Raw genomic sequence first — 26,264 nt, 5'->3', positions numbered from 1 at the left:
AACCCCTTGCTCGTTCCTGCTCTCCGGAAGAAAAGGAGGACCAGAGGTTCCAGTAAAAGCCTCTATCTCCCGCCAGCAATCTCATCACCACGGCCGCCCCAGCGAAAGTCCCCTCTGTTCCGGTGTAGCGTTCCTCACCAAGGGGCTGCACACCGAAGGTGTTGATCTGGCTGGAGCCAGGGGGGGGGGAAGACTTCAAGGCAGTCCTCTGACCTGTCCGACTCTGGGGATCATGGGGCGTGTGCCCATCGCGGCCGTCCCACAAAATGGGCCAAAACATCCCTCGCCCCCCAAAGGGTGTAGGTGTCTCCTATTTTCTGCCAGCGCGGGTGTTTCCTTTAGGAAGTCCCATCATTCGCAGAAGTGTTTCCCCAGTCACCAGGAGTTTGATTCCTCTCTCTCCAAGGAGTGGAATTTGCCTGATAAACATTTCATGTTGCCAAAACGCTTGAACATCCTTTTCCGGAGGATTTGACTAAGAAATGGTCAGCTCCACCTATAGTGGACCCGCCAGTTTCCCGCTTGGCTAAACATGCTTGCCAATGGCGGATGGGGCTTCTTTTTCTGATATCAAAGATAAGAAGCGGGAAGCGTTTGCAAAATCTGCCTTTGAGCAGTGGGCACTGCGCTGCAGCTGGTGCTTGCCTCTACATGGGTGAGCAAGACTATGGGAGAGTGGGCAAGTAATTTACGTCAAGGTTTCAACTTGGGAGTCCCTCGGGGGAACTTGCAGATGTGGCCCTGCAGCTCTCACATGCCAGTGCATATATTTGTGAAGCATCTTTGGACACGGCAAGGTTTATGGCTCGCTTGTCACCCCTGTTGGTGGCTATTCGCCGTACCCTATGGCTCTACTGCTGGGCGGCAGATAATGCTTCAAAGCGGACCCTGACGGCCCTCCCCTTTACCGGCAGCAGACTTTTTGGTAAGTGCCTGGATAAGATCATTTCAAATGCTACAGGTGGTAAGAGCGCCCATTTACCACAGAACAGGGGGCAGTCTAATAAGGCAAAATAGCGGAAGCCTTTTTCTTTTTTTTTTCCCTTTCAGAGTTTTTCCAGCCCCAAGGGAGCGTCCGATAAGTCGGTCGCAGACCTTCTTTTAAGCCACGGCCTTCCTGGCATTCCCGTCAACAGGGCTCCAAGTCCTTTAACCCTAAGAGCTCCGCTGCATGACGGGCGGCTCCCGGCGCCCTCCTTTCTGGTGGGCGGCCGGCTTCATGTGTTTCGGCATGTTTGGCTGGCTTATGTCTCAGATGCATGGGTGAGGGAGGTCATTGCAGAGGGCTACAAGCTGGACTTAAAGTCCTCCCCTCCGTCCCTTTTTTTTCGGTTGTCCCTTTCGGCCTCTCCCGCAGCCGCAGATTCTTTTGTTCTGGCAATTCACACGCTGCTGCAGCAAGGTGTGATTGTTCCAGTTCCTGCGCAAGACAGTTTTCAGGGGTTTTACTCCAATCTCTTTGTGGTTCCCAAAAAAGAGGGCATGGTCCGTCCCGTTCTGGACCTCAAGGCGTGCAACCGTTTCTTTCGCGTCCACAGATTACGGATGGAGTCACGGAGGTCGGTCATTGCGTCCTGTCTTTATCTATCGCAGCGATTGACTTATCTGGGCATGGTACTAGACACTTGTCAGGCCAAGGTGTTCCTGCCTCCGGAAAAACTATCCGCTCTCATCTTCAGATTCGCTCATTGTTGTGGCCAGCTCTGGTTCCCATTCGTCACTGCATGCAGGCTTTGTGGCACATGGTGTCTGCCTTCAAAACAGTTCCCTATGCTCAGTTCCATACCAGAGAGCTTCAGCGATCCATTCTGTCCAGCTGGGATCGCTCCCCAGCCTCCTTGGATCTGCTAATGTGTCTCCTTGCCCCACAGTGCTCTGGGCCTTCAGATGGTGGATGGCCTCTCCGATGTTGACATCGGGGTGTTGGTTTCTCCCTCTCTGTTGGAGGGTGTTAACAATGGACGCAAGCCTCAGGGGTTGTGGAGGAGTGTTGCAAAATCTCTTGGTCCAGGGAGTATGGTCACACGAGGAGCACTCCTTTCCAATCAATGTTCTGGAGTTGAGGGCGATTTGACTCTCTCTGCAACACTGTGCTGACCATCTCAGGGGTTGTCTGGTGCGGGTGCAGTCCGACAACTCCACGGCGGTGGCATACATCAATCACCAGGGCGGCACCCGGAGCCCGACAGTCATTGAGGAGACGGTGCTGATTTTCAGCTGGGGGGAGAAACAGGTTCCGGCGCTATCGGTAGTTCACATTCCAGGCGTAGACAACTGGATTGCGGACTTTCTCAGCCGGGAGCGTCTCGATCCCGGCGAGTGGGCTCTTCACCCGCAGGTCTTTAGGGACATCTGCGAGAGGTGGGGTCAGCCGGATGTGGCTCTCATGGCCTCACGCTTCAACAACAAGGTCGAGGACTTCATCGCATGGTCCAGCGACCCCAGGGCCCTGGCATGCGATGGACTGGTGATCCGTGGAGTCGGTTCACGTTTCCTTACGTGTTCCCGCCTATTCCGCTGCTTCTCAGGAAGATCAGGTCCGAGGGACTGCCCGTCATTCTTGTGGCCCCAAATTAGCCACGCAGGGTGTGGCACGCATCCCTAGTCGCACTTCTCGCCGACTTACCTTGGCGTCTTCCTCTTCGGGAGGACTTGCTGTCGCAAGGGCCTATCTTCCACCCGAATTTAGGGTCGCTACATTTAACGGCATGGCTGTTGAAGCTGCCGTACTGAAGGCTCTGGGTTTTTCGAGTGAAGGAAGCCGTTGTTCTCCAGAATCTACCACCGTACTTGGAAGTCCTACTTTAGTTGGTGCGAGCTGAGACAGCTGTCTCCCGTTCGTTTTTCTTTGCCGCAAATTTTGGCTTTCCTGCAGTCGGGCACGGACTTGGGGCTGGCTCTCGGCTCTCTCAAAGGGCAAGTGTCGGCTGTCTCCATTCTTTTTCAGCGAAATTTAGCTTCGCTTTCGCAGGTTTGGACTTTTCTGCAGGGGATTGCATAAGCTGCGCCCCCCCTTCCGTCCTCCATTGGATCCTTGGGATCTTAATCTAGTGCTCAACGCTCTCCAATCTTCTCCGTTTGAGCCTTTGCAGCAGGTGTCGCTGCGCTTCCTGTCTTCATAAGGTGGCTTTTTGGTGAGTGGTGAGTACAAAAATCTAGTTTTTCGATTACAAATAAATAAAAAATGTATTAAAAAAAGTATAGCAGAATACTTTCACACACACATTTTTCCCCCATTTTTATTCATAAAAAAATAAAATATAAATGTTTATTAGATTTAGCGATAGTATAAATAAACATAAAAAAAATGTACATTTCAAAAAATCTTTGTTTTAGTTTTATTTGGTATAACGGGGTGGGAGTTTGTGCATCAAATATACAAACACACATTTTTTTTTATTAAAAAAAAAAAAAAGCTTAAATATCCATATTTTCCCTCGATCAGGGGGGATCAGTGCCATCAAACCAGCGATTGATAAATAGGCTTCCAAAATGCGCTCCAGTTTTTTGAAGTCCAACCAGTAGATATATTACACAAATAGCATCCATTTTCACGATAGAAACATACGGTAATGATTTTAGAAATGTTTTGTCTTGAAATCTTTGACAACAGAAAAAAATTGATAAAGGAGAAATATACATTTTTAAGTTTTTTTTCTTAAAATTTTTTCAAAATATGTTTAATCTTTCATCTAAGGGCACAAAAGAAAGGTGTAAGGTGTCCTGTGAAGAATAATATCAAATACATGTAGGTTGTCTCAGAAATTAGTTACCGTATTTGCAGTCAGATAGGCCCATTGCTTAAACTGAAAAATTGGCCTGGTAAGGAAGGGGAGTAAACACTCCGGTAATTTGGCGGTTAAATGTAATAGAAAGTGTATAATAAATTTTTTCTCTCCTTTTTTATAGTGGAATTTGAACTGCGCAGAGAAATCAAACGTTTACAAGATTACAGAAAAGCTGGCGTCAAAACCTTTCAAAGTAAGGAAACCCTCTGGTTCCTGACCCATTCATTATGTTACAATTCAGTTGTAATTATTAAGAGAACTAATGCTGAAAGATTTTTGTTCAAAATAAAAGATAAACAAAAATCCCGACCATACACATTTTTGAAGGTCTTAGGCCACGCCCTTCCCACTCCGCAGCAGACGGGGATTGAAAAAATGAAGGTGAAAATCAATTTGTCAGCTGCAGGGGTAGGAGGGAGGGTGAATTTCTCCCTGCAGCTCACGCTTAGATAGCACAGTGCTGCTGTCTGAGAGTGAGCTGTACAAAAGGACATTCTTGTGTCTGTCCAAGCCTGCGCCGGACGGAACATGGAGTCTGAAAGTCGTACTGTCCAGACTAAAACCAGACCTCTGGCCACCCTAAGGGTAGATTGATGTAGAGGCCACTGTTAAGGGGACGGGGTGTTGTGGAAATCACTGTTAAGGAGATGGGGTACTGTGGAGGTCACTAATAAAGGGGTGGCCGCTTTGGAGGTCACTGTCAAAGGGGTGGGATGCTGTGGAGGTCTCTGTTAAGGGGGTAGGGAATTATGGAGGTCACAGAGGTCAAGGGGGCGGTGTGCTATGGAGGTCAGTGTTAAGGGGCGGGGTGCTGTAGAGGTCAGTGTTAAGGGGGCGGGGTGTTGTGGAGATCACATTTTAAAGGAATGGAGCTCTGGGGAGATCACTGTTAAGGGGTCGGGTTTTTGTGGAAATCACTGTTAACAAGACTGGGTACTGCGAAGGTCACTAATAAAGGGGCAGCTGCTGTGGAGGTCACTGTTAAAGGGGCGGGGTACTGTAGATGTCACTGTTATAGTGGGTACTGTCAATATTTTTTTAACTACACACACAAACATTAAATGAAATAGATGAAATCTACCCGTGCGAAGCCGGGTCCTTCTGCTAGTCTAATATATAAATCTGAGTGTATGTATGTATGTATGTTCGCTAAAGGAATCCGCACTGTCGCATTTACAATCACGAAATTTGGTACATCAGGTGTCCGGGAAGGTTTTAGACCGGGTCTCAGCTTTCTAGCATGTACAGTTCCTGAGATATTCCCCAAAAATGCAAATATGGCACCATCACTCATATCCCAACTACCATACACACGGTCACATGTCCCTTATCAGCCAATTGAAGCTCGCAGGTCCTCCAGTCTCGATTTGCACACAGTTTCACACCAGGTTTCCATAACAACCCAGCCATTTTTCTTCACTGCTGTAGGTGAGGTTTTAAAGGGCAGGGTGCTCTGAATGACACTGTTAAGGGAGCGGAGTGCTGTGGAGGTCACCGTTACGGTGACGGTCCGCTATTAATGTTAAGGGGCAGATTGCCGTAGAGGCCACTGTTAAGGGGGTGGGGTGCTATGGAATTCACTGTTATAGGGGCAGGCTGCTGTGAAGGTCAAAGTTAAGGGGGTGGGCTGCTGTGGAGGTCCCATTTTAAGGAGGCGTGGCACTGTGGGGGGGGGGGGTCAGTGTTAAGGGGTGGGGGGCTGTGGAGGTCACGGTTATAGGGGATACTGTCGATATCTTTTAACGACACACACAAACATTAAATGAAATATATCTGTGCAAAGCCGGGTCCTTCTGCTAGTCTAATATATATGAGTGTATATATGAGTGTATGTATGTCCGCTAAAGGAATCCGTACCGTCGCATTTACATTCACAAAATTTGACCCACAGGTACATCAGGTGTCCGGGAAGGTCTCAGCTGTCTAGCACGTACCGTTCCTGATGTATTCACAAAAATGCAAATATGGCACCATCACATGACCTACATTAGCCAATAGAAGGCTGCACGTTTTTCTCCTCAAATCCCAACTGCAATACACACAGTCATATGACCCTTATCAGCTAATAGAAGCTCGCAGGCCCTTAGTATCGACATACACACAGTTTTACAGGTTTCCATAACAACCCAGCCTTTTTTCTTCACTGCTGTAGGTCAGCTTTAAAGGGGCAGGGCGCTGTGGATGACACTGTTAAGGGAGCGGAGTGCTGTGGAGGTCACAGTTAAGGGGATGGTCCGCTATGAAGGTCAGTGTTAAGGGGCAGATTGCTTTAGAGGCCACTGTTAATGGGGCGGGGTGTTGTGGAAATCCCTGTTAAGGAGATGGGGTACTGTGGAAGCCACTAATAAAAGTGAGGCCGCTGTGGAGGTCACAGTTAAGGGGATGATCTGCTTTGGAGGTCAGTGTTAAGGGGCGGAGTGCTGTAGAGGTCACTGTTAAGGGGGCGTGGTGTTGTGGAGGTCACATTTTAAGGGAACAGAGCTCTGTGAAGGTTATTGTTAAGGGGGCGGGGGACTGTGGAGGTCACTGTTAAGGGGGCAGGTTATTGTGGAAATTACTGTTAACGAGACGGGGTACTGTGGAGGTCACTGTTAATGGAGGAAGGGACTGTGGAGGCCACTATTAAAGGGGCAGCGGGGTACTGTGAGGTCAGTGTCAAGGCAGTGCGGTACTGTGAGGTCACTGTTAAGGGAGCAGGGTACTTTGGCAGTCACTGTTAAAGGGGCAGTTGCTGTAGTGGTCTCTGTTAATGGGGCCAGGAATGGTGGAGGTCACAGTTGAGGGGACTGTAACCTATGGTCAGTGTTAAAGGGCGGGTGCTGTAGAGGTCACTGTTAAGGGGGCGGGCTCCTGTTTAGGTACTGTCGAGAGGGTGGGGTGCTGTGGAACTCACTGTTAAAGGGGCAGGCTGCTGTGAAGGTCAAAGTTTGGGCTGCTGTGGAGGTCCTAATTAAGGAGGCGGAGCACTGTGGGGGTAAGTGTTAAGGGGGCGGGGTACTGTAGATGTCACTGTTATAGGGGATACTGTCTGTATCTTTTAACGACACACACAAACATTAAATGAAATAGATGAAATATACCCATGCGAAGCTGGGTCCTTCTGCTAGTTCTTTCTATACTTAGAAGAATCCAATCGGTGGTCCTATTCAGCTGACCTCCCACTGGACTTCTGAGCACGTGACTGAGGGATGCATCTCTTGTTTGTGTTGCCGCATCACCTATCACTTGGTCTCAGAGGGCTGGCTCAGTATCAAGTGCCACATGATTAGTTTAGACTCTTTCCAGGCAAGCATAGTGTGATATAATAGTAGGAGGTGCATGCCTCATTACTAGACTTAGAAGAATGAGTCTGTCATGATTTTAGGGTTCTGTGACCAAGAAGTAAAGCATGTTTTGGCAACTAATATTGAATGTCCTGATGAAGGATTGTATTTCATAGCGTTTTAGTGACATTTTTTGTTTTGGACGTCAATCACTTTAACCCCTTAAGGACTTAGGACGTATCGGTACGGCATGGGTCCCGAGTCCTTAAGGACCCATGACGTACCGGTACGTCATAACTTGAAATCGGTATTCCGGCGCCCCAGGGGTTAATCGGAACGGGATTTCGGCTGAAATCATTCAGCCGGCATCCCGTAACCATGCAGGGGGGGGTCATTTGACCCCCCCGCATCGGCGATCGCAGAAAACCGCAGGTCAATTCAGACCTGCGCTTTCTGCAGTTTCTGATCCCCGCGGGCCCTGACCGCGGGGATCAGAAGCTTTAGTGTCCCTAAAATATATATTTTACACCCCCCCTGCACCCCTGCATGATTTTTTTGCCGGCGGGTGGTGCAGGGGGGGGAGTTGTGGGCGGTGCGGGAGGCGGGATCGCGATCCCCCGCCCGCCTCCCCTTGAATAATCGTTGGTGTTCAGTGGGTATACCAGGGTGCCAGCACATTGCTGGCACCCTGGTATAAACGGCTGACATCGATGATGCGATGTCAGCCGTTTAACCCTTTCCATACAGCGGTTCGTACAGACCGCTGTATGGAAAAAGTTAACAGTAAGAGAGAGCTCCCTCCCTCTCTCATCGGGGGGCTGCTGTGCCTTTGCAGCCCCCCGATGGAGAGGGAGAGAGCTCCCAGACAGCCCCCCGACAGATCCCCTCCTTACCCTTCCCCGTCTGCGAAGTTCTGAGCAGTACTGAGCAGACGGGGAAGGTTCCCATGGCAACAGGACGCCTCTCAGGCATCCTGCTGTCCATGGTGCTGAACAGATCTATGCTAAAAGCATAGATCTGTTCAGTGTAAGTAAAATACAGTACAGTACAATATATATTGTTCTGTACTGTATTATACAGACATCAGACCCACTGGATCTTCAAGAACCAAGTGGGTCTGGGTCAAAAAAAATGTGAAAAAAAAAGTAAAAATCAAAAAACACATTTATCACTGATTAAAAATGAAAAAAATAAAATTCCCTACACATGTTTGGTATCGCCGCGTCCGTAACGACCTGATCTATAAAAACGGTCATGTTACTTTCCCCGCACGGTGAACGCCATAAAAATAAAAAAATAAAAACTATTAGGAAATTGAAATTTTGCCCACCTTACTTCCCAAAAAAGGTAATAAAAGTGATCAAAAAAGTCGCATGTACGCCAAAATAGTACCAATCAAACCGTCATCTCATCCCGCAAAAATCATACCCTACCCAAGATAATCGCCCAAAAACTGAAAAAACTATGGCTCTTAGACTATGGAGACACAAACTTTTTTTTGTTTTAAAAATGAAATCATTGTGTAAAACTTACATAAATAAAAAAAATTGTATACATATTAGGTATCGCCGCGTCCGTGACAACCTGCTCTATAAAATTACCACATGATCTAACCTGTCAGATGAATGTTGTAAATAACAAAAAAAAAAAACGTGCCAAAAAATCTATTTCTTGTTACCTTGCCGCACAAAAAAGTGTAATATAGAGCAACCAAAAATCATATGTACCCTAAACTAGTACCAACAAAACTGCCACCCTATCCCGTAGTTTCTAAAATGGGGTCACTTTTTTGGAGTTTCTACTCTAGGGGGTGCATCAGGGGGGCTTCAAATGGGACATGGTGTCAAAAAACCAGTCCAGCAAAAGCTGCCTTCCAAAAACCGTATGGCATTCCTTTCCTTCTGCACCCTGCCGTGTGCCCGTACAGCGGTTTACGACCACATATGGGGTGTTTCTGTAAACTACAGAATCAGGGCCATAAATAATAAGTTTTGTTTGGCTGTTAAGCCTTGCTTTGTAACTGGAAAAAAAATATTAAAATGGAAAATCTGCCAAAAAAGTGAAATTTTGAAATTGTATCTCTATTTTTCATTAAATCTTGTGCAACACCTAAAGGGTTAACAAAGTTCGTAAAATCTGTTTTGAATACCTTGAGGGGTGTAGTTTCTTAGATGGGTCACTTTTATGGAGTTTCTACTCTAGGGGTGTATCAGGGGGGCTTCAAATGGGACATGGTGTCAAAAAACCAGTCCAGCAAAATCTGGCTTCCAAAAACCATACGGCGCACCTTTCCCTCTACGCCCTACTGTGTGCCCGTACAGTAGTTTACGGCCACATATGGGGTGTTTCTGTAAACGGCAGAGTCAGGGCAATAAAGATACAGTCTTGTTTGGCTGTTAACCCTTGCTTTGTTAGTGGAAAAAATGGGTTAAAATGGAAAATTAGGCAAAAAAAAGAAATTCTCAAATTTCATCCCCATTTGCCAATAACTCTTGTGCAACACCTAAAGGGTTAACGAAGTTTGTAAAATCAGTTTTGAATACCTTGAGGGGTGTAGTTTATAGAATGGGGTCATTTTTCGGCGGTTTCTATTATGTAAGCCTCGCAAAGTGACTTCAGACCTGTAGTGGTCCCTATAAATTGGGTTTTTGTAAATTTCTGAAAAATTTCAAGATTTGCTTCTAACATAGTACATATAGTACATAAGGCCGAAAAAAGACATTTGTCCATCCAGTTCGGCCTGTCATCCTACAAGTTGATCCAATGGAAGGCAAAAAAAAACCCTGTGAGGTAGAAGCCAATTTTCCTCACTTTAGGGGAATAAAAAATTCCTTCCCGACTCCAATCAGGCAATCAGAATAACTCCCTGGATCAACGACCCCTCTCTAGTAGCTATAGCCTGTAATATTATTACACTCCAGAAATATATCCAGGCCCCTCTTGAATTCCTTTATTGTACTCACCATCACCACCTTCTCAGGCAGAGAGTTCCATAGTCTCACTGCTCTTACCGTAAAGAACCCTTTTCTATGTTTGTGTACAAACCTTCTTTCCTCCAAACGCAGAGGATGTCCCCTCGTCACAGTCACAGTCCTGGGGATAAATAGATGATGGGATAGATCTCTGTACTGCCCCCTGATATATTTATACATAGTAATTAGATCTCCCCTCAGTCGTCTTTTTTCTAACGTGAATAACCCTAATTTTGATAATCTTTCAGGATACTGTAGTTGCCCCATTCCAGTTATTACTTTAGTTGCCCTCCTCTGGACCCTCTCCAGCTCTGCTATGTCTGCCTTGTTTACAGGAGCCCAGAACTGTACACAGTACTCCATGTGTGGTCTGACCAGTGATTTGTAAAGTAGTAGGAATATGTTCTCATCACGGGCATCTATGCCCCTTTTGATGCAACCCATTATCTTATTGGCCTTGGCAGCCGCTGCCTGACACTGTTTTTTGCAGCTTAGTTTGCTGTTTATTAAAATTCCTAGATCCTTTTCCATGTCAGTGTTACCGAGTGTTTTACCATTTAGTATGTACGGGTGACTTGCATTATTCCTTCCCATGTGCATAACTTTACATTTCTCAGTGTTAAACCTCATCTGCCACTTATCTGCCCAAGACTCCAATCTATCCAGATCCCTCTGTAGTATTATACTGTCCTCTTCAGTGTTAATTACTTTACACAGTTTAGTGTCATCTGCGAAAATTGATATTTTACTATGCAAGCCTTCTACAAGATCATTAATAAATATATTGAAGAGAATAGGGCCCAATACTGACCCCTGAGGTACTCCACTAGTGACAGTGACCCAATCTGAGTATGTACCGTTAATAACCACCCTCTGTTTTCTATCATTGAGCCAGTTACTTACCCACTTACAGACGTTTTCTCCGAGTCCGAGCATTCTCATTTTATATACTAACCTTTTATGAGGTACAGTGTCAAATGCTTTGGAGAAGTCCAGATACACGACATCCATTGATTCGCCGCTGTCAAGTCTAGTACTTACCTCCTCATAGAAACTGATTAAATTAGTTTGACATGACCGATCCCTCACGAAGCCATGCTGATATGGCGTTATTTGCTTATTTCCCATAAGATGCTCTAACATAGCATCTCTCAGAAAACCTTCAAACAGTTTACCCACAACAGATGTTAAACTTACCGGCCTATAGTTTCCAGGCTCTGTTTTTGGACCCTTTTTGAATATTGGCACCACATTTGCCATGCGCCAATCCTGTGGGACATTCCCTGTCAGTACAGAGTCCGCAAATATCAGAAATAAGGGTCTGGCTATGACATTACTTAATTCCCTTAGGATACGGGGGTGTATGCCATCCGGTCCTGGCGATTTGTCTATTTTGATTTTTTTAAGTCGCTGTTGTACTTCTTCCTGGGTCAGAAAGGACACTTTTAATGGCGAATTTATTTCAGCATTCAGCATTTCATCTGACAGTTTATTTTCCTCAGTGAATACATTGGAGAAAAAAATATTTAACAGCTTTGCTTTCTCCTCGTCGCTCTCTGCGACTCCCCCCTCATTACTCTTTAAAGGGCCGACACCTTCAGATTTATACTTTTTAACATTTATATAATTGAAGAACATTTTAGGGTTAGTTTTACTCTGTTTGGCAATTAATCTCTCGGTCTCTAATTTGGCCGTTTTTATTTGTTTTTTACATGTTCTGTTTTTTTCCTTATAGTTTTTCAGTGCTTCCGTGCTACCCTCCTGTTTTAGGGTTTTATATGCTTTCTTTTTGTCATTTATTGCTTTCTTTACAGTTCTGTTTATCCACATTGGTTTCTTTTTGTTCCTTAACCTTTTATTCCCATACGGTATGTACCTCTCACAATGAGATTTTAGGATGTTTTTAAAGATATCCCATTTTTTGGCTGTATTTTTATTTTTGAGGACTTTGTCCCAGTTAGTTAGGCCTATGGCCTCTCTTAGTTGGCTAAATTTAGCTTTTTTGAAGTTTGGTATTTTTGTTTCTCCCTGTAGAAACGCTCTTTTGAATGATAATTGGAAGGTTATTACTTTATGGTCACTATTTTCCAGGTGTCCCCCAACCTGCACGTCTGTTGTTCTGTCAGGTCTATTGGTTAATATTAAGTCCAGTATGGCCGTCCCTCTAGTCGGGTCCTGAACCAGTTGGGAGAGATAATGGTCTTTGGTTATTGCCAAGAATCTGTTTCCTTTATGAGATATACAAGTTTCAGTTTCCCAGTCTATATCTGGGTAGTTGAAGTCCCCCATAATAACCACCTCATTATGATTTGCCGCCTTGTCGATCTCGTTTAGTAGTAGATTTTCTGTGGACTCTGGTATATTAGGTGGTTTATAGTAGACTCCTATTAGTAATTTATTGTTGTTTTTAGCTCCATGTATCTCTACCCACAGTGACTCCACATGTTCATGTCCCTCACTTATATCTTCACGGAGTGTGGGCTTTAGACAAGATTTTACATAAAGGCAGACCCCTCCACCTCTCCGGTTTTGACGATCCTTTCTGAACAGACTGTAACCTTGTACATTAACTGCCCAGTCATAGCTATCATCCAGCCATGTCTCAGTTATTCCCACTATGTCATAGTCCTCCTCACACATCACTAATTCCAGTTCACCAGTTTTATTAGTCAGACTTCTGGCATTAGTATACATACATATGAGAGGTTTATGTATATTTTTTACCCTACACCTTTCCTTCTGAACTGTTCTTGTCCCTCCTTCCATTTCTCCCCCAGTCCCACTACCTTGCCCCCGGTCTCTATCTGCACTATCTTCCCCTTCTATAGTGTAATTACCCTCCCCCCCAGTCCCTAGTTTAAACACTCCTCCAACCTTCTAGCCATCTTCTTCCCCAACACAGCTGCTCCTTCCCCATTGAGGTGCAGCCCGTCCCTACGATAGAGGCTGTAGCCGACAGCGAAGTCGGCCCAGTTCTCCAGGAACCCAAACCCCTCCATCCTACACCAGTTCTTGAGCCACTTGTTAATTTCCCTAATCTCCCGCTGCCTTTCTTGTGTGGCCCGTGGTACCGGTAGTATTTCGGAAAATACTACCTTTGAGGTCCTTCCCCTAAGCTTTTGCCCTAAATCCCTGAAATCATTTTTAAGGACTCTCCACCTACCCCTAACTTTGTCATTGGTTCCGATATGGACCATGACCGCTGGATCTTCTCCAGCCCCTCCTAGTAATCTGTCAACCCGATCCGCGATATGTCGAACTCTAGCGCCAGGAAGACACTTCTAAGCCTTGTAACATCCCCAAAAAATAAAATATCATTCCCAAAATGCTACAAACATGAAGTAGACATATGGGGAATATAAAGTCATCACAATTTTTGGGGGTATTACTATGTATTACAGAAGTAGAGAAACTGAAACTTTGAAATTTGCTAATTTTTCTAAATTTTTGGTAAATATAGTATTTTTTTTATGCAAAAAAATTAACTTTTTTGACCCAATTTTAGCAGTGTCATGAAGTACAATATGTGACGAAAAAACAATCTCAGAACGGCATGGATAAGTCAATGCGTTTTAAAGTTATGAGCACTTAAAGTGAAATAGTAATTTGCAAAAAATGGCCAAGTCCTTAAGGTGAAATAGGGCTGAGTCCTTAAGGGGTTAATATCTTACCTGATTGCTGCCATGGATTAGATTCCGTGGATAAATAACATGTATGTTTTACCCAGCTGAACATACAGTGTACATGCTGAACATTACTTTTGGCTTTATAGTAAATGGCAAGGCTTAGGCTACATGCACACGAACACGGACACACTGTCAGTTTGTCATGGCCATTTTTCAACCACTTATGCATCCGTTTTTATGGCCATTAAAAACGTATGATTTGCATTGAGTTTTTGCAAGTTATAACCCCAACCCTTGCAGTTCCCTCATCATATATATATTATGCCCCCATTGTGCTCCCATACATATAATGATCCCCAGTTGTGCCACTGATAGATAAATATATATATATATATATATATATATACACACATACAAAACTGGGGATCATTATAACTACAGGGGGCACAAAGGGGTGGGTATATATACATATAATCACACACATATGTATATAGTTGTGCTCCTGCCTTCCCCCACATCCCCGCTAGCGCCGACATTAATTAAAATAATAATGAGAAATACTCACCTATTCCACTTGAACGCGCAAACACACTCACTCCTCACTGGATTTGCAGGACAGGACATGCTCCCAGCATGATGCTGTATCGCAGGTCCTGCTGCATCCAGTTAGAGGGATATTCACAAACACAAGGTAGCTTGGAAGGACCTGGAAGCGTCAGGTCCTGTGAGTAGTGAGTGTCTGCGCCTGTAATGAGGTGAGGAATATTTTATTTTTTAACACCTGAATGCCCATTTTCTTTTCATTCTGTCTGGTTGTGAAAACGGCCAAAAATAGAACATTTCCAATTTTTTGATGGCTCCTATTCACTGGCCGTTAAAAAAGCCCCATAGACTGCAATGGTTCTGAAAACGGGCGTGTGACAGCCATAAAAAACAAACTGCTGTTTTTCGTGTGTGTGTGTAGCCTTAGACGGAGATGGGCCTGTTGACATGGTATTTTTAATGTCGTTTTTTTTTATTTGTCATGTTTTTTTTAATTCTCTTGAATTTTTTTAATTGGAGGTTAATGGGAGTTGTAGTGGTTGCAGTGGTTGTAGAAAAACACACATGATGAACATGCTGCAAAATTGTACCAAGAAAACTATATCTGACTGCTTAAAAACTCCACATGTAAATCTGAGACCTTATGTGACAGTGAATAGATGTTACTTCATAGAAATTCAACCTGGTAAAAGGCTAGAATTAAACTTTTTACACTCTGTTTCTGTGTTTTTTTTTTTTGTGGCAATAATCATCCTTCTAATAATTAACTTTTCCTGTCTTGCAAAAGGTTCAAAGATATATGACCGCTTAAAGAAGTCTCGGGAAGAAGAGCGTTTAAAACGAAATATGCTTTCGGAAGTCCTTCAGTACATACATGATGGCAGTGCTTGCCAGCAGTGGCTTAAAAGACAAGCAGCTATGTGAGTTTAGTTTTTGTCTCATTTACAAACCAGTCTCTAGTGGAAAAGAACATAAAATCTAAGAGGTTCTAACCCAGGGATCCCTAGAAAAAGTAGCCCTTGAAGAGTGAGTGAGAGAACACATGTTAAAGGATGTGTCCTTTCTTGGCGTAGCATGGCTTTAGACTGCAGCCTTACAAACTGGAGGTGGATTCCGCTCGGCCACGGGCAGCTTTCTGATGCAAAATCTATGCAAATTCTGAAGTATGAATGGGGGCCTAACTCCCGCTCTGGAAGAACAACTGTTCTTTATCTTTGCTGTTGCGTAACTTGTCCTTTCATCGGTAGTGACCCTGATGCAGGTTAAAGGCAGTGCACACCATTGGGAGAAAATGTTGTATTGCTTTCTACTTATATTGGGTTGAAAATGATTTAATTTGGTTTTTATTCAAATTTAAGGTATATTTTTATCAGTTTGATCTTGATTTACCTTAACTGTGTTTATGAGCTGTAGTGAAATAGAGATCAGGACTACAAATTGATCCGTCATAGAGAGTCTTTGATTCACTGGGAAACAGAAGCAAGTCTGTAAATGTAGTGAAAGTGAAGGCTCTAAAGCAGGAATGCCCAACCTGTGGCCCTCCAACTGTTGCAAAACTACAACTTCTATCACGCCTGGACAGGCTACAGCTATCAGGGCATGCTGGCAGTTGTAGTTTTGCAACAGATGGAGGGCCGCAGGGTGGGCATTCCTTCTCTAAAGGTAGCAACCACAATGACCATAATGCACTTTATAGGAAAGGTGGTTGCATGAATACATTATTGTGCTTCATCTATTTTGCAGATTGCTTCATGTAATCTATCATATACTCAGGCTTCAAAACATTTTAACTTTAATATTTTTTTTATTTAATCAAAATATGCTCTTATTTACACAGACTAGTGGAATACTGTATTGGACTAGGCTCAGCTTTTATACACAGATCGTTTCTTAGTTTGCACAGACATGTTAAAGGATTTTCACCATTAGTACATGGAGCTCCAATGAGAAAGTGATGACATATAGTGCATTTGAAAAGTCTTTAGACCTTCACATTTTGTTGTGTTGCAGCCATATGCTAAAATAAAATAAAAAATCCTTTTCCCCATCAATCTGCACTCAATAGCCCATAATGAGTAAGTGGAAATATCATTTTTGCTAATTTATTAAAAACAATAAAATACAATTTTGTATGGACATAAGTATTCAGACCCTTTGCTATGACCCTTAAAATGTATATCCTAGCAAAACTTTTATTTAACTTGTTTTAAAAAAAAATTGGCACCCAAAGTCTCCATTTCTAATGTACTTTAAAGGGAGTCTGTCATCACAATTGGACCTTATACACTGCTTACATAGCGCTGAAGCATCTAGTGTACTGGCTGAGATCCCGCCAGCTCTTGCACACTGCATGGAGCGATGCCGCTGCCCACAATGGTCATCACAGTGAGCATGCCTGGGCCCGGCGGTGAACCGTGCAAGGGGTTTACAGGGCGGGCCAAGCAAGAGGCTAGGGAGGAGTTATCTGAGAAGAAGGCTTGGCCACTTACAGCCCGAACGCCGCTCCTAGTCACTTGTGAGACCTCATTTCATATGAATAAAACTCTGTTTTTGCTGCTCGTGAAAGTCAGAACAAAAGACCAAAGGTACCATTTGAATTCTGTATATTTATGCTACAGATCTATGTAAGCGGTGTATAACATCAATTCACTATATTTGCACATCGCTGACTTCTCAGCAGAGTACAGGTTCTTTGCATTATATCAATGGGGCCCGCAGCAAACAGTGTACTTGCAGGAACACACACAGCTGCTCCGGCATGTGCTTGCTCCGCTCAACTGATCCTGGCATAACACAGACCCTTAATTCATAGGCTACTTTCACACTCGTTTGGTGCGGATCCGTCATGGATCTGCACAAACGCTTCAGTTCAAATAATACAACCACATACATCCGTTCAGAACGGATCCGTTTGTATTATCTGTAACATAGCCAAAACGGATCCGTCTTGAAAACGATTAAAAGTCAATGGGGGATGGATCAGTTTTCTATTGTGCCACATTGCGTCTGCATCATCAGGCGGACACCAAAAACGCTGCAAGCAGCGTTTTGGTGTCCGCCTCCAGAGCGGAACGGAGGCAAACTGATGCATTCTGAGCGGATCCTTATCCATTCAGAATGCATTAGGGCAAAACTGATCCGTTTTGGACCACTTGTGAGAGCTCTGAAACGGATCTCACAAACGGAAACCAAAACGCCAGTGTGAAAGTCGCCTTAAATGAAAGACATTTGGAACAACCAGGACTCCCCACCAGACTAAGGGTACTTTCACACTTGCAGTAAACTTTTCCGGTATTGAGTTCAGTCCTAGGGGCTCAATAGGGGTCTGATCAGTTTTATCCTAATGCATTCTGAATGGAGAGCGATCCAGTATGTATCAGGATGTCTTCAGTCACTGTACGGTTTTTGGACGGAGAAAATACCGCCACATGCTGCTGTATTTTCTCCATCCAAAATTCCACAACACATGCCGGATCCGGGATTATTTTTCATTGAAATGCATTAATGCCCGATCCGGCCCCAAGTGTTCTGGAAAAATGGACCTGGTTTCGCGGTCTGCGTATGCGCAGACCTTTAAAAATGTGAAAAAGATAAATACCGGATCCTTTTTTCCGGTTGACAACCAGAGAGACTAATCCAGTATTGCAATGCATTTCTTAGACTGATCCGGATCTGTCTACAAATGGTATCCGTTTGCATACAGATTGCCGGATCCGACAGGCAGTTCCGGCAACGGAACTGCCTGCCGGAATCCAACAACGCAAGTGTGAAAGTACCCCAAGTAATCAAAGGAGAAGGGCCTTGGTAAGAGAGGTGACCAAGAACCCAATGGTCACTCCACCAATCTTGGCTTAATAGAGTGGGCAGAAAAAAACATCAGTAAAACACATTTAACGCCCGCCTGGAGTTTGCAAAAAAGCACCTAAAGGACTCAGACAATGAAAAACAAGATTCTCTGTTCTGCTGAAACCTCAATTGAACTTTTTGGCTTTAATTCTAAGCATCCTGTCTAAAGGAAACCAGGCACTGATAATTGCCTGCCGGGTACCCTCCCTAGGGTGAAGCATGGTGGTGGCAGCATCACGCTGTGGGCTGGAACAGAGAGACTGTTCAGAGTTGAGGCTTAATGGAGCAAAGAACAGAAATATTCTTAATGAAAACCTGATCTCAGACTTGTCCAAAGGTTCACCTACCAGCAAGACAATGACCCTAAGCACACCAGCAAAACAACACAGGAGAGGCTTAGGGCCAACTCTGAATGTCCTTGAGTGGCCCAGCCAGAGCCCTGACTTGAACCCAGTTAAATATTTGCAGAGACCTTAACCCCTTAAAGACCGGGCTTATTTTCACCTTAAGGACCAGGCCATTTTTTGCTAATTTGACCAGTGTTACTTTGTGTGAATAACTTTAAAACGATTTTATTTATCCAGGCCATTCTAAGATTTTTTTTTGTCACATATTGTACTTCATGACACTGGTAAAATGGAGTAAAGAAAAATCATTTTTATTTATAAAAAAATACAAAATTTACCAAAAATTTGGAAAACTTTTCACATTTCCAAGTTTCAATTTCTCTACTTCTATAATACTTAGTAATACCTCAAAAATAGTTATTCATTTGCATTTCCCCTATATCTACTTCATGTTTGCATCATTTTGGAAATAACATTTTATTTTTTGGGGACGTTACAAGGCTTCAAAGTTTAGAAGCAAATCTTTTTCAGAAATTTTCCAAAACACACTTTTTAAGGACCAGTTTAGGTCTGAAGTCACTTTGTGAGGCTTGCATAATAGAAACGACCCAAAAATGACCCAATTTAAGAAACTACACCCCTCAAGGTATTCAAAACTGATTTTACAAACTTTGTTAACCCTTTAGGTGTTCCACAAGAGTTATTGGCAAATGGAGATGAAATTTAAGAATTAGGGTTGTTGCGGGTATCGAATTTTCGTTACCCAATCGATACTTTTGTCCGGTATCAACCTCGATACCAGGATTTGACAATTTTCAATACTAGGCTTCGCTATTGCGCAGCCTAATATCACAGCATGGAGCGCGCTGCTGATGTGCACTATGCACAGGGCAGCAGGAAGCGCGTGAGGTCCTATTCACCCTAATAGATCTATCAGGGTGAATAGGACAAGGGATTAAAAGATCCCAGGTTCTAGACCCTAAGGGGGGCTAAAAGTTATTAAATAAAAAGTAAAAAATAAAAAAATATTAGGTATAAATCACCCCCTTTCCCAATTTTACATATAAAATATACATAAACATATTACATATCGCCACGTCCAAAAAGTCCAAACTATTAAAATATAAAAAAAAATCTGTGGCAAGCGCCGGAATAGAAAAGTAAATAAATAAAAACTGCGCGATTTTTAAAATGCGGAATGCACGTGGTTTTTTTTTTTGTTTTTTTTCACGTGGTATCGAGTATCGCAATACTTTTTTATGGTATCGAAACCGAATCAAAAATTTGGTATCGCAACAACTCTATTTTTGGGCAAATTTTCCATTTTAATCCATTTTTTTCTAGTAACAAAGCAAGGGTTAACAGCCAAACAAAACCCAATATTTCTCGCCCAATTCCTTGGGGGACACAGGAAACCTTGGGTATAGCTCAACTCCCTAGGAGGCGTGACACTAAGTGAAAACTGTTAAGCCCCTCCTCCAGCAGCTATACCCCCAGCCTGGAGAGAGCGACTACCAGTTTTTGCTTAGTGTCCAAGGAGGCAAGACACTCCCTGCTCTGCAGGGCTGTTTTTTCTCCATTTTAAAATTTTTATTTTTAATTTTTATTGTTCTACTTTTCACAGGGATAACAGAGACGCCTGGACCTCTCTGTTTCTCCCGGGGTCGAGCTGCACCAGTGACTGCCATCCGCACTGCTGCCTCCCCCACAGAAGACAAGGAGGACCAGGGCAGCCTAGCTCCCCTGCATACCGCCAGCGCAAGGGTCGCCCGCACGCCAAGTCCCTCTTCCAGCGTCCTGCCACTACGGTGCCAGTAGCTGAAGGGGCGTCCCGATCGCTCAGTGTCGCCAGCGTTTCCTTCGCTTTGCGGTGGGGAACAACCATTATCAATTTGTTGCCCTCCCCTTTGGCCTGGCGACGGCTCCTCGGGTGTTCACCAAGATCCTTGCCCCTGTCCTGGCCTTGCTCCGCTCCAGGGGTGTTTTTCTACTTCCCTACTTGGACGATCTGCTCATCAAGGCGCCCTCCTGTTCCCAGACGTCCATCAGCGTGATCCTCATGCTGCAAACCTTGGAGTGGTTTGGTTGGATTATCAACCTTCCCAAGTCTTCGCTTACCCCATCCAGACAACTCGTTTTTCTGGGGATGTTACTGGATACAGAAGCGGCGGAGGTTCGGCTCCCACCGGAAAAGCGTCAGCTCCTTCACCGTTCGGTTCGGACCCTGCTTCTCCACCGCCGTCCGTCCTTCCGGCCCAGCATGCGAGTATTGGGACAGATGGTGTCCTGTTTCGAAGCCATTCCTTTCGCGCAATATCACTCCCGCACCTTCCAGACGGCAATTCTGTCTGCCTGGGACAAGTCTCCGGAGAGTCTGGACCTGCCCTTCCCCTTTCCTCCCCATGCTCTGACCTCCCTCCTCTGGTGGTTACGGACCCCCCTCCTTGGAAAATCCTTTCTGCCAATGACCTGGTTGGTGGTTACCACCGATGCCAGTCTGCAGGGTTGGGGGGGGGGGGTGTTTCCTCCCCGGTCTGTCCAGGGCACTTGGTCTCCATCGGAGTCCAAACTGCCGATAAACATTCTGGAACTGAGGGCGATTCTCCTATCGCTCCGGCATTGGACTCCTCTACTTCGGGGTCATCCCATTCGTGCCCAGTCGGACAACGCCACGGCTGTGGCGTATATAAATCATCAAGGGGGCACTCGCAGTGCAGCGGCTATGCGGGAGGTGTCTCACATCTTCCATTGGGCGAAAACTCATGTTCCGGCCCTGTCGGCCATTTACATTCCGGGGGTGGACAACTGGGCGGCGGACTTCCTCAGTCGGACGACGATCGACCCGGGCGAGTGGTCTCTGCATCCCTACGTGTTCGAGTCCATTTGCCTCCGTTGAGGTTGTCCGGATGTGGATCTCATGGCCTCCAGGTTCAACCACAAGCTCCCGACCTTCCTGTCCAGGTACAAGGACCCGAGGGCGTATGGCGCCGACGCTCTCGTTCTTCCGTGGACGGAATTTTCCCTCCTGTATGTGTTTCCGCCCCTCCCTCTTCTGCCGCGGGTTCTCCGGAAAATCGCGTCAGAGGGCGTGCCTACGGTTCTCATAGCCCCGGATTGGCCTCGCCGGCCTTGGTACGCCGACCTAATGCTGCTCCTGGGAGACGCGCCTTGGCCGCTGCCTCTAAGAGAAGACCTCCTCTCTCAAGGGCCGATCTTCCACCAGCATTTAGGGTCGCTGCGTTTAACGGCATGGCTATTGAGACCGCAGTTTTAACGCGACTGGGTTTTTCAGCAGATGTGGTTCGTACCATGATCCGTGCACGAAAGCCGGCCTCGTCCAGGATTTATTACCGGACCTGGCCGTCTTACCTGGGTTTTTGCGAAACTCTGGATGTTCATCCCCTTTGTTTTTCCCTTCCCATGGTCTTGTCCTTCTTGCAGTCTGGTCTGGACCTGGGTTTGGGTCTCAGCTCATTAAAGGGTCAGGTCTCGGCGCTTTCCATCCTCTTCCAGCGTCCTCTGGCCCCTCCTCGGGCCTGTCAAAACCTTTATCCAGGGAGTCGCTCACTCTGTTCCTCCGTATCGCTCTCCCATTCCACCCTGGGACCTTAATGTTGTGCTAACGGCACTTAAATCTACCCCTTCGAGCCTTTGCGGAGGATTTCTCTTCGCCTTTTGTGCTGCAAGGTCATGTTCCTTGTTGCCATCACGTCCCTTCGACGGGTGTCTGAATTGGCGGCACTTTCTTGCGCAGAGCCCCTTTTGGTTTTCCACCAGGATAAGGCGGTTCTCCGTCCGGTTCCTTTCTTCCTTCCGAAGGTGGTCTCCGCCTTTCACCTCAATGAGGACATCGTCCTCCCTTCCCTTTGTCAGTCTCCTTCTCATCCTCGAGAACGGGAGCTTCACCGCCTGGATTTTGTTAGGGCCCTGAAGATTTACCTGGAAGTCACCGGACCCTTTCGGCGCACGGACTCTCTCTTTGTGGTTCCGGAAGGTCCGCGCAAGGGGTTGGCGGCGTCCAGGGTGTCTATTGCCCGCTTCATCAAGATGGTTATTGTCGAGGCTTACCGCGCTAAGGGCAAGGAGACGCCTTTTGGTGTTACCGCTCACTCTACCAGAGCTGTCGGTGCTTCTTGGGCTCAGAGGCATCAGGCTTCGGCTGAACAACTGTGTAAGGCGGCCACCTGGTCTTCCTTGCACACCTTCACCAAGTTCTACAGGGTGAACACCTATGCATCGGTGGATAGTGCTTTGGGCGGCGGTTTCTTGATGCCTCCGGTGGTTTTCGCCTTGGGCTGTAGTCCCTCCCCTCTTGGACTGCTCTTGAACGTCCCAAGGTTTCCTGTGTCCCCCAAGGAATTGGGCGAGAAAATGAGATTTTTGTATAACTTACCAGTAAAATCTCTTTCTCGCTCTTTCTTGGGGGACACAGCACCCAACCATTGTTCTGGTTTACCGTTACGGATTAGTTGCCCCTGTCGGGTAGTTGACTTGTTTGGTTTTATATGGTTGGTCATTGCCTTTCTTTCACTACTTGGACACGCAACTGGTAGTCTCTCTCTCCAGGCTGAGGGTATAGCTGCTGGAGGAGGAGCTTAACAGTTTTCACTTAATGTCACGCCTCCTAGGGAGTTGAGCTATACCCAAGGTTTCCTGTGTCCCCCAAGGAAGAGAGAGAAAGAGATTTTACTGGTAAGTTATACAAAAATCTCGTTTTATTGCCCTGATTCTGTAGTTTACAGAAACACCCCATATGTGGACGTTAACTATTGTATGGTCACACGGCAGAGCGTAGAGAGAAAGGTGCGCCGTGTGGTTTTTGGAAGGCAGATTTTGCTGGACTGGTCTTTTGACACCAAGCCCCCCTGATGCACCCCTAGAGTAGAAACTCCATAAAAGTGACCCCATCTAAGAAACTACACCCCTCAAGGTATTCAAAACTGATTTTGCAAACTTTGTTAACTCTTTAGGTGTTCCACAAGAGTTATTGGCAAATGGAGATGAAATTTCAGAATTAAAATTTTTGGGCAAATTTTCAGGGGGACTTCAAATGGGACATGGTGTCAAAAAACCAGTTCAGCAAAATCTGCCTTTCAAAAACCATATGACGCTCCTTTTACTTGTGTGCTCCTTTCCTTAGAGACACAGTCTGAGAGCCATAGTTTTGTTTTTTGTTTTCTTTCTGGGCGATTGTCTGTGGCCAAATAGAATTAAAATTGGGGAAGGGGATTATAAATTTACTACTCCATGGAAGTGTGGTGCTCCCTGAAGCAACCATCAATGCAGAGGCCCGGATGAGTGGTGGTGTCCTTCCGTATGCCCCTCCTGTGACACACTCTGCACTTTTTTTGGGACCGTCCCTTCTTTCCAGCATGGGGGACCACACCTGGAAAGTGTTGGCCAAGGACGATCCGGGCGTCTCCAGTTCCCGAGGTACTCCGGCCTGCTCTTTCCTGGTCAGAAAAGATCAGGGCCTTGAGGACTGCCTCATAGAACTGCAGGAATTTCCCTGTGTTGCCAGCGCTCCGGGACAGCACAAAAGAGTTGTAAAAGGCAACCTGTACCAAGTAGACCGCAACTTTTTTGTACTATGCCCGGGTTTTGCTCATGGCATTTTATGGCTTGAGGACTTGATCAGAGAGATCAACTCCTCCCATATACCGATTGTATTCAACGATACAATCGGGCTTGAGGACCGTTGCCACGGTACCTCGGACAGGGGTGATGCCGTTACCGTGAATTGTGGACAGTACAAGGACATCCCTCTTGTCCTTATATCTGACCAGCAACAGGTTTCCACTGGTAAGGGCACGGGTCTCACCCCTGGGATAGGTACCTGGAGGGGGAGGGTAGGGAGGCCGCGTTGATTTTTCCGCACGGTCCCACAAGCGGACGTGGATCTGGCGGCGAGGGACTGGAACAAGGGGATACTAGTATAAAAGTTATCCACGTACAGGTGGTAACCCTTATCTAGCAGTCCTCAAGTCTGATCAAGTCCTCAAGCCATAAAATGCCATGAGCAAAACCCGGGCATAGTACAAAAAAGTTGCGGTCTACTTGGTACAGGTTGCCTTGTACAACTCTTTTGTGCTGTCCCGGAGCGCTGGCAACACGGGGAAATTCCTGCAGTTCTATGAGGCAGTCCTCAAGTCCCTGATCTTTTCTGACCATAAGGTCCCACACAAGTTTCCCGCTAACACTCAGAGTGGGGGGACATTCTGGGGGTTCAATACGGTAATTTCGCCCCTCGTACACACAAAACTTGTAAGTGTACCCTGAGGTAAATGAGTGTCCCCTTGAAAGCTATGAGAGACTCATCAACAGCGACCTCCCTTCCAGGTACATAGGCCTCCAAAAATGTTGTCCTGAAGTGATCGATGACCGGCCTGATTTTATACAGGCGGTCATAGGCAGGATCACCTCGGGGGGAAGGGGGGCCATAGAGTGGGGTCTGGTAGAGGACGACTTCACTCCAGTACTGCCTGGCACTGGTTTTTTTTTTTTTTTTACTAGGCCCATGTGCCGCACAAGGCCCCAAAACGTCCTCATCTCGGCTGCACTGACCGGAGTCCAGCCACCGGACCTAGCCAATAAGGAGCCCGGGTGTTGAGCAATGAACTTTTAGGCGAATAAGTTAGTTTGCTCTACCATCAGATTCACAAAGTGGTCACTGAAAAAAAAGAGAGTCATATTCCGTGAAGCCCACTGTGGGAATCTGGATTCCTGGTTGGCCAACAAAGTCAGGAATCACGGGCTCAAAATCCTCTGGGGTACACCAGACAAGTTCAACGGTAGGGGGCTCAGGTGGACTTATCTGGTGGGCCGGAAAACTAGTATGAGCCCCTGGGCTGCTCATACTAGTGTGGGCCACAGGGTCCCTGGCATGGGGGTCCCCTGGCTCCGCCGCCTTGGGGGCTCATCATCATCATCACTAGATGATGAGGAGGACGCGGATGACAAGAGGAAAGTGGGGTCATCCTCGTCCTCAATGGGGCTCTCGGAGTCGGAGTGTATGCCTCCTCAGCCGAGAACATCTGGCGGGCCATAGGGGGAGTGTGTGTGTGTCTAAAACTTTTAGTGTGCGTATGTGTGTGGGGACGGGTGTTCACGTTCACTTATACCCTACCCTAACCCACCCTAAACCTAACAGAAAAAAAAAATAAAACTAAATAAATAAAAAAATTAAAGCCCCCCCCCACCAAAAAAAAATAAAAAATATATATATATAATGATTCAAACTCGCTGTTCAGCGGTCCAAAGCTGATCAGCGGTGGGGTGGGCGATGTGCTAACAGTGGCCGGATGCTAAGAGTGCTAAGAGACCCCAGACACCCGATCAGGGTGAAGCACAAAAAAAACAATTTTTTTTCCCCTAAACTATCCCTCAGTCTCCCTGCCTAATCTAGCCTTTCCCTGAACCTGTCCCTAAACACTTTTGAGTGCCAGATGGCACTATGGTGGCTCACGTGGGGGTGCAGGGCTCAGAGGTGGATCGACGGGCTCTTCTCTCCTGGCTCCACGGAAGCAGTGTGGAGGAGGAGAGCAGAGCTGGGGGAAGTTAACCCCCGCCCGCCCGTCCAGCCAATAGGATGCGATCCTGAGAGGTGATGTCACTGCCACCTCTCAGGATCTAAGGATGGTGATTGGTGGTGTATTATCACACCACTGATCACCATTCTATTCCGGGTTATTGGGTCACCGGAGACCCGAGTGACCCGGAAACGCAGCAAACCGCAGGTCTGAATTGACCTGCGGTTTGCTGCGATCGCCGATACGCAGGACATTGTCACCGAGTGCCTTCTGAATGTTTTCATCAGGCACTCTGTTCCGATCACCGCCGCACGGTGGTGTTTGGAAATACACCAGGCGTACAGGTGCGC

The 26,264-nt window shown here is 46.0% G+C and overlaps 1 protein-coding gene across 1 annotated transcript in view; it reads left to right on the top strand.

Annotated features, from left to right (window-relative positions):
- The window catches only part of TADA2A (transcriptional adaptor 2A), a 103,728-nt gene that overhangs the window by 62,965 nt on the left and 14,499 nt on the right, over positions 1 to 26,264 (top strand). The window contains exons 11-12 of the mRNA XM_040424189.1: positions 3,910 to 3,981; positions 14,980 to 15,112. Of these exons, the coding sequence (XP_040280123.1) occupies positions 3,910 to 3,981; positions 14,980 to 15,112 (205 nt within the window). The remainder of the gene's footprint in view (positions 1 to 3,909; positions 3,982 to 14,979; positions 15,113 to 26,264) is intronic.

The sequence above is a fragment of the Bufo bufo genome, chromosome 3 (genome assembly GCF_905171765.1).
Source record: "Bufo bufo chromosome 3, aBufBuf1.1, whole genome shotgun sequence".
NCBI classification, from domain to species: Eukaryota; Metazoa; Chordata; class Amphibia; order Anura; family Bufonidae; genus Bufo; species Bufo bufo.
The sequence above is the reverse complement of the archived record's forward strand: the minus strand, read 5'-3'. Positions and strand labels throughout refer to the sequence as shown.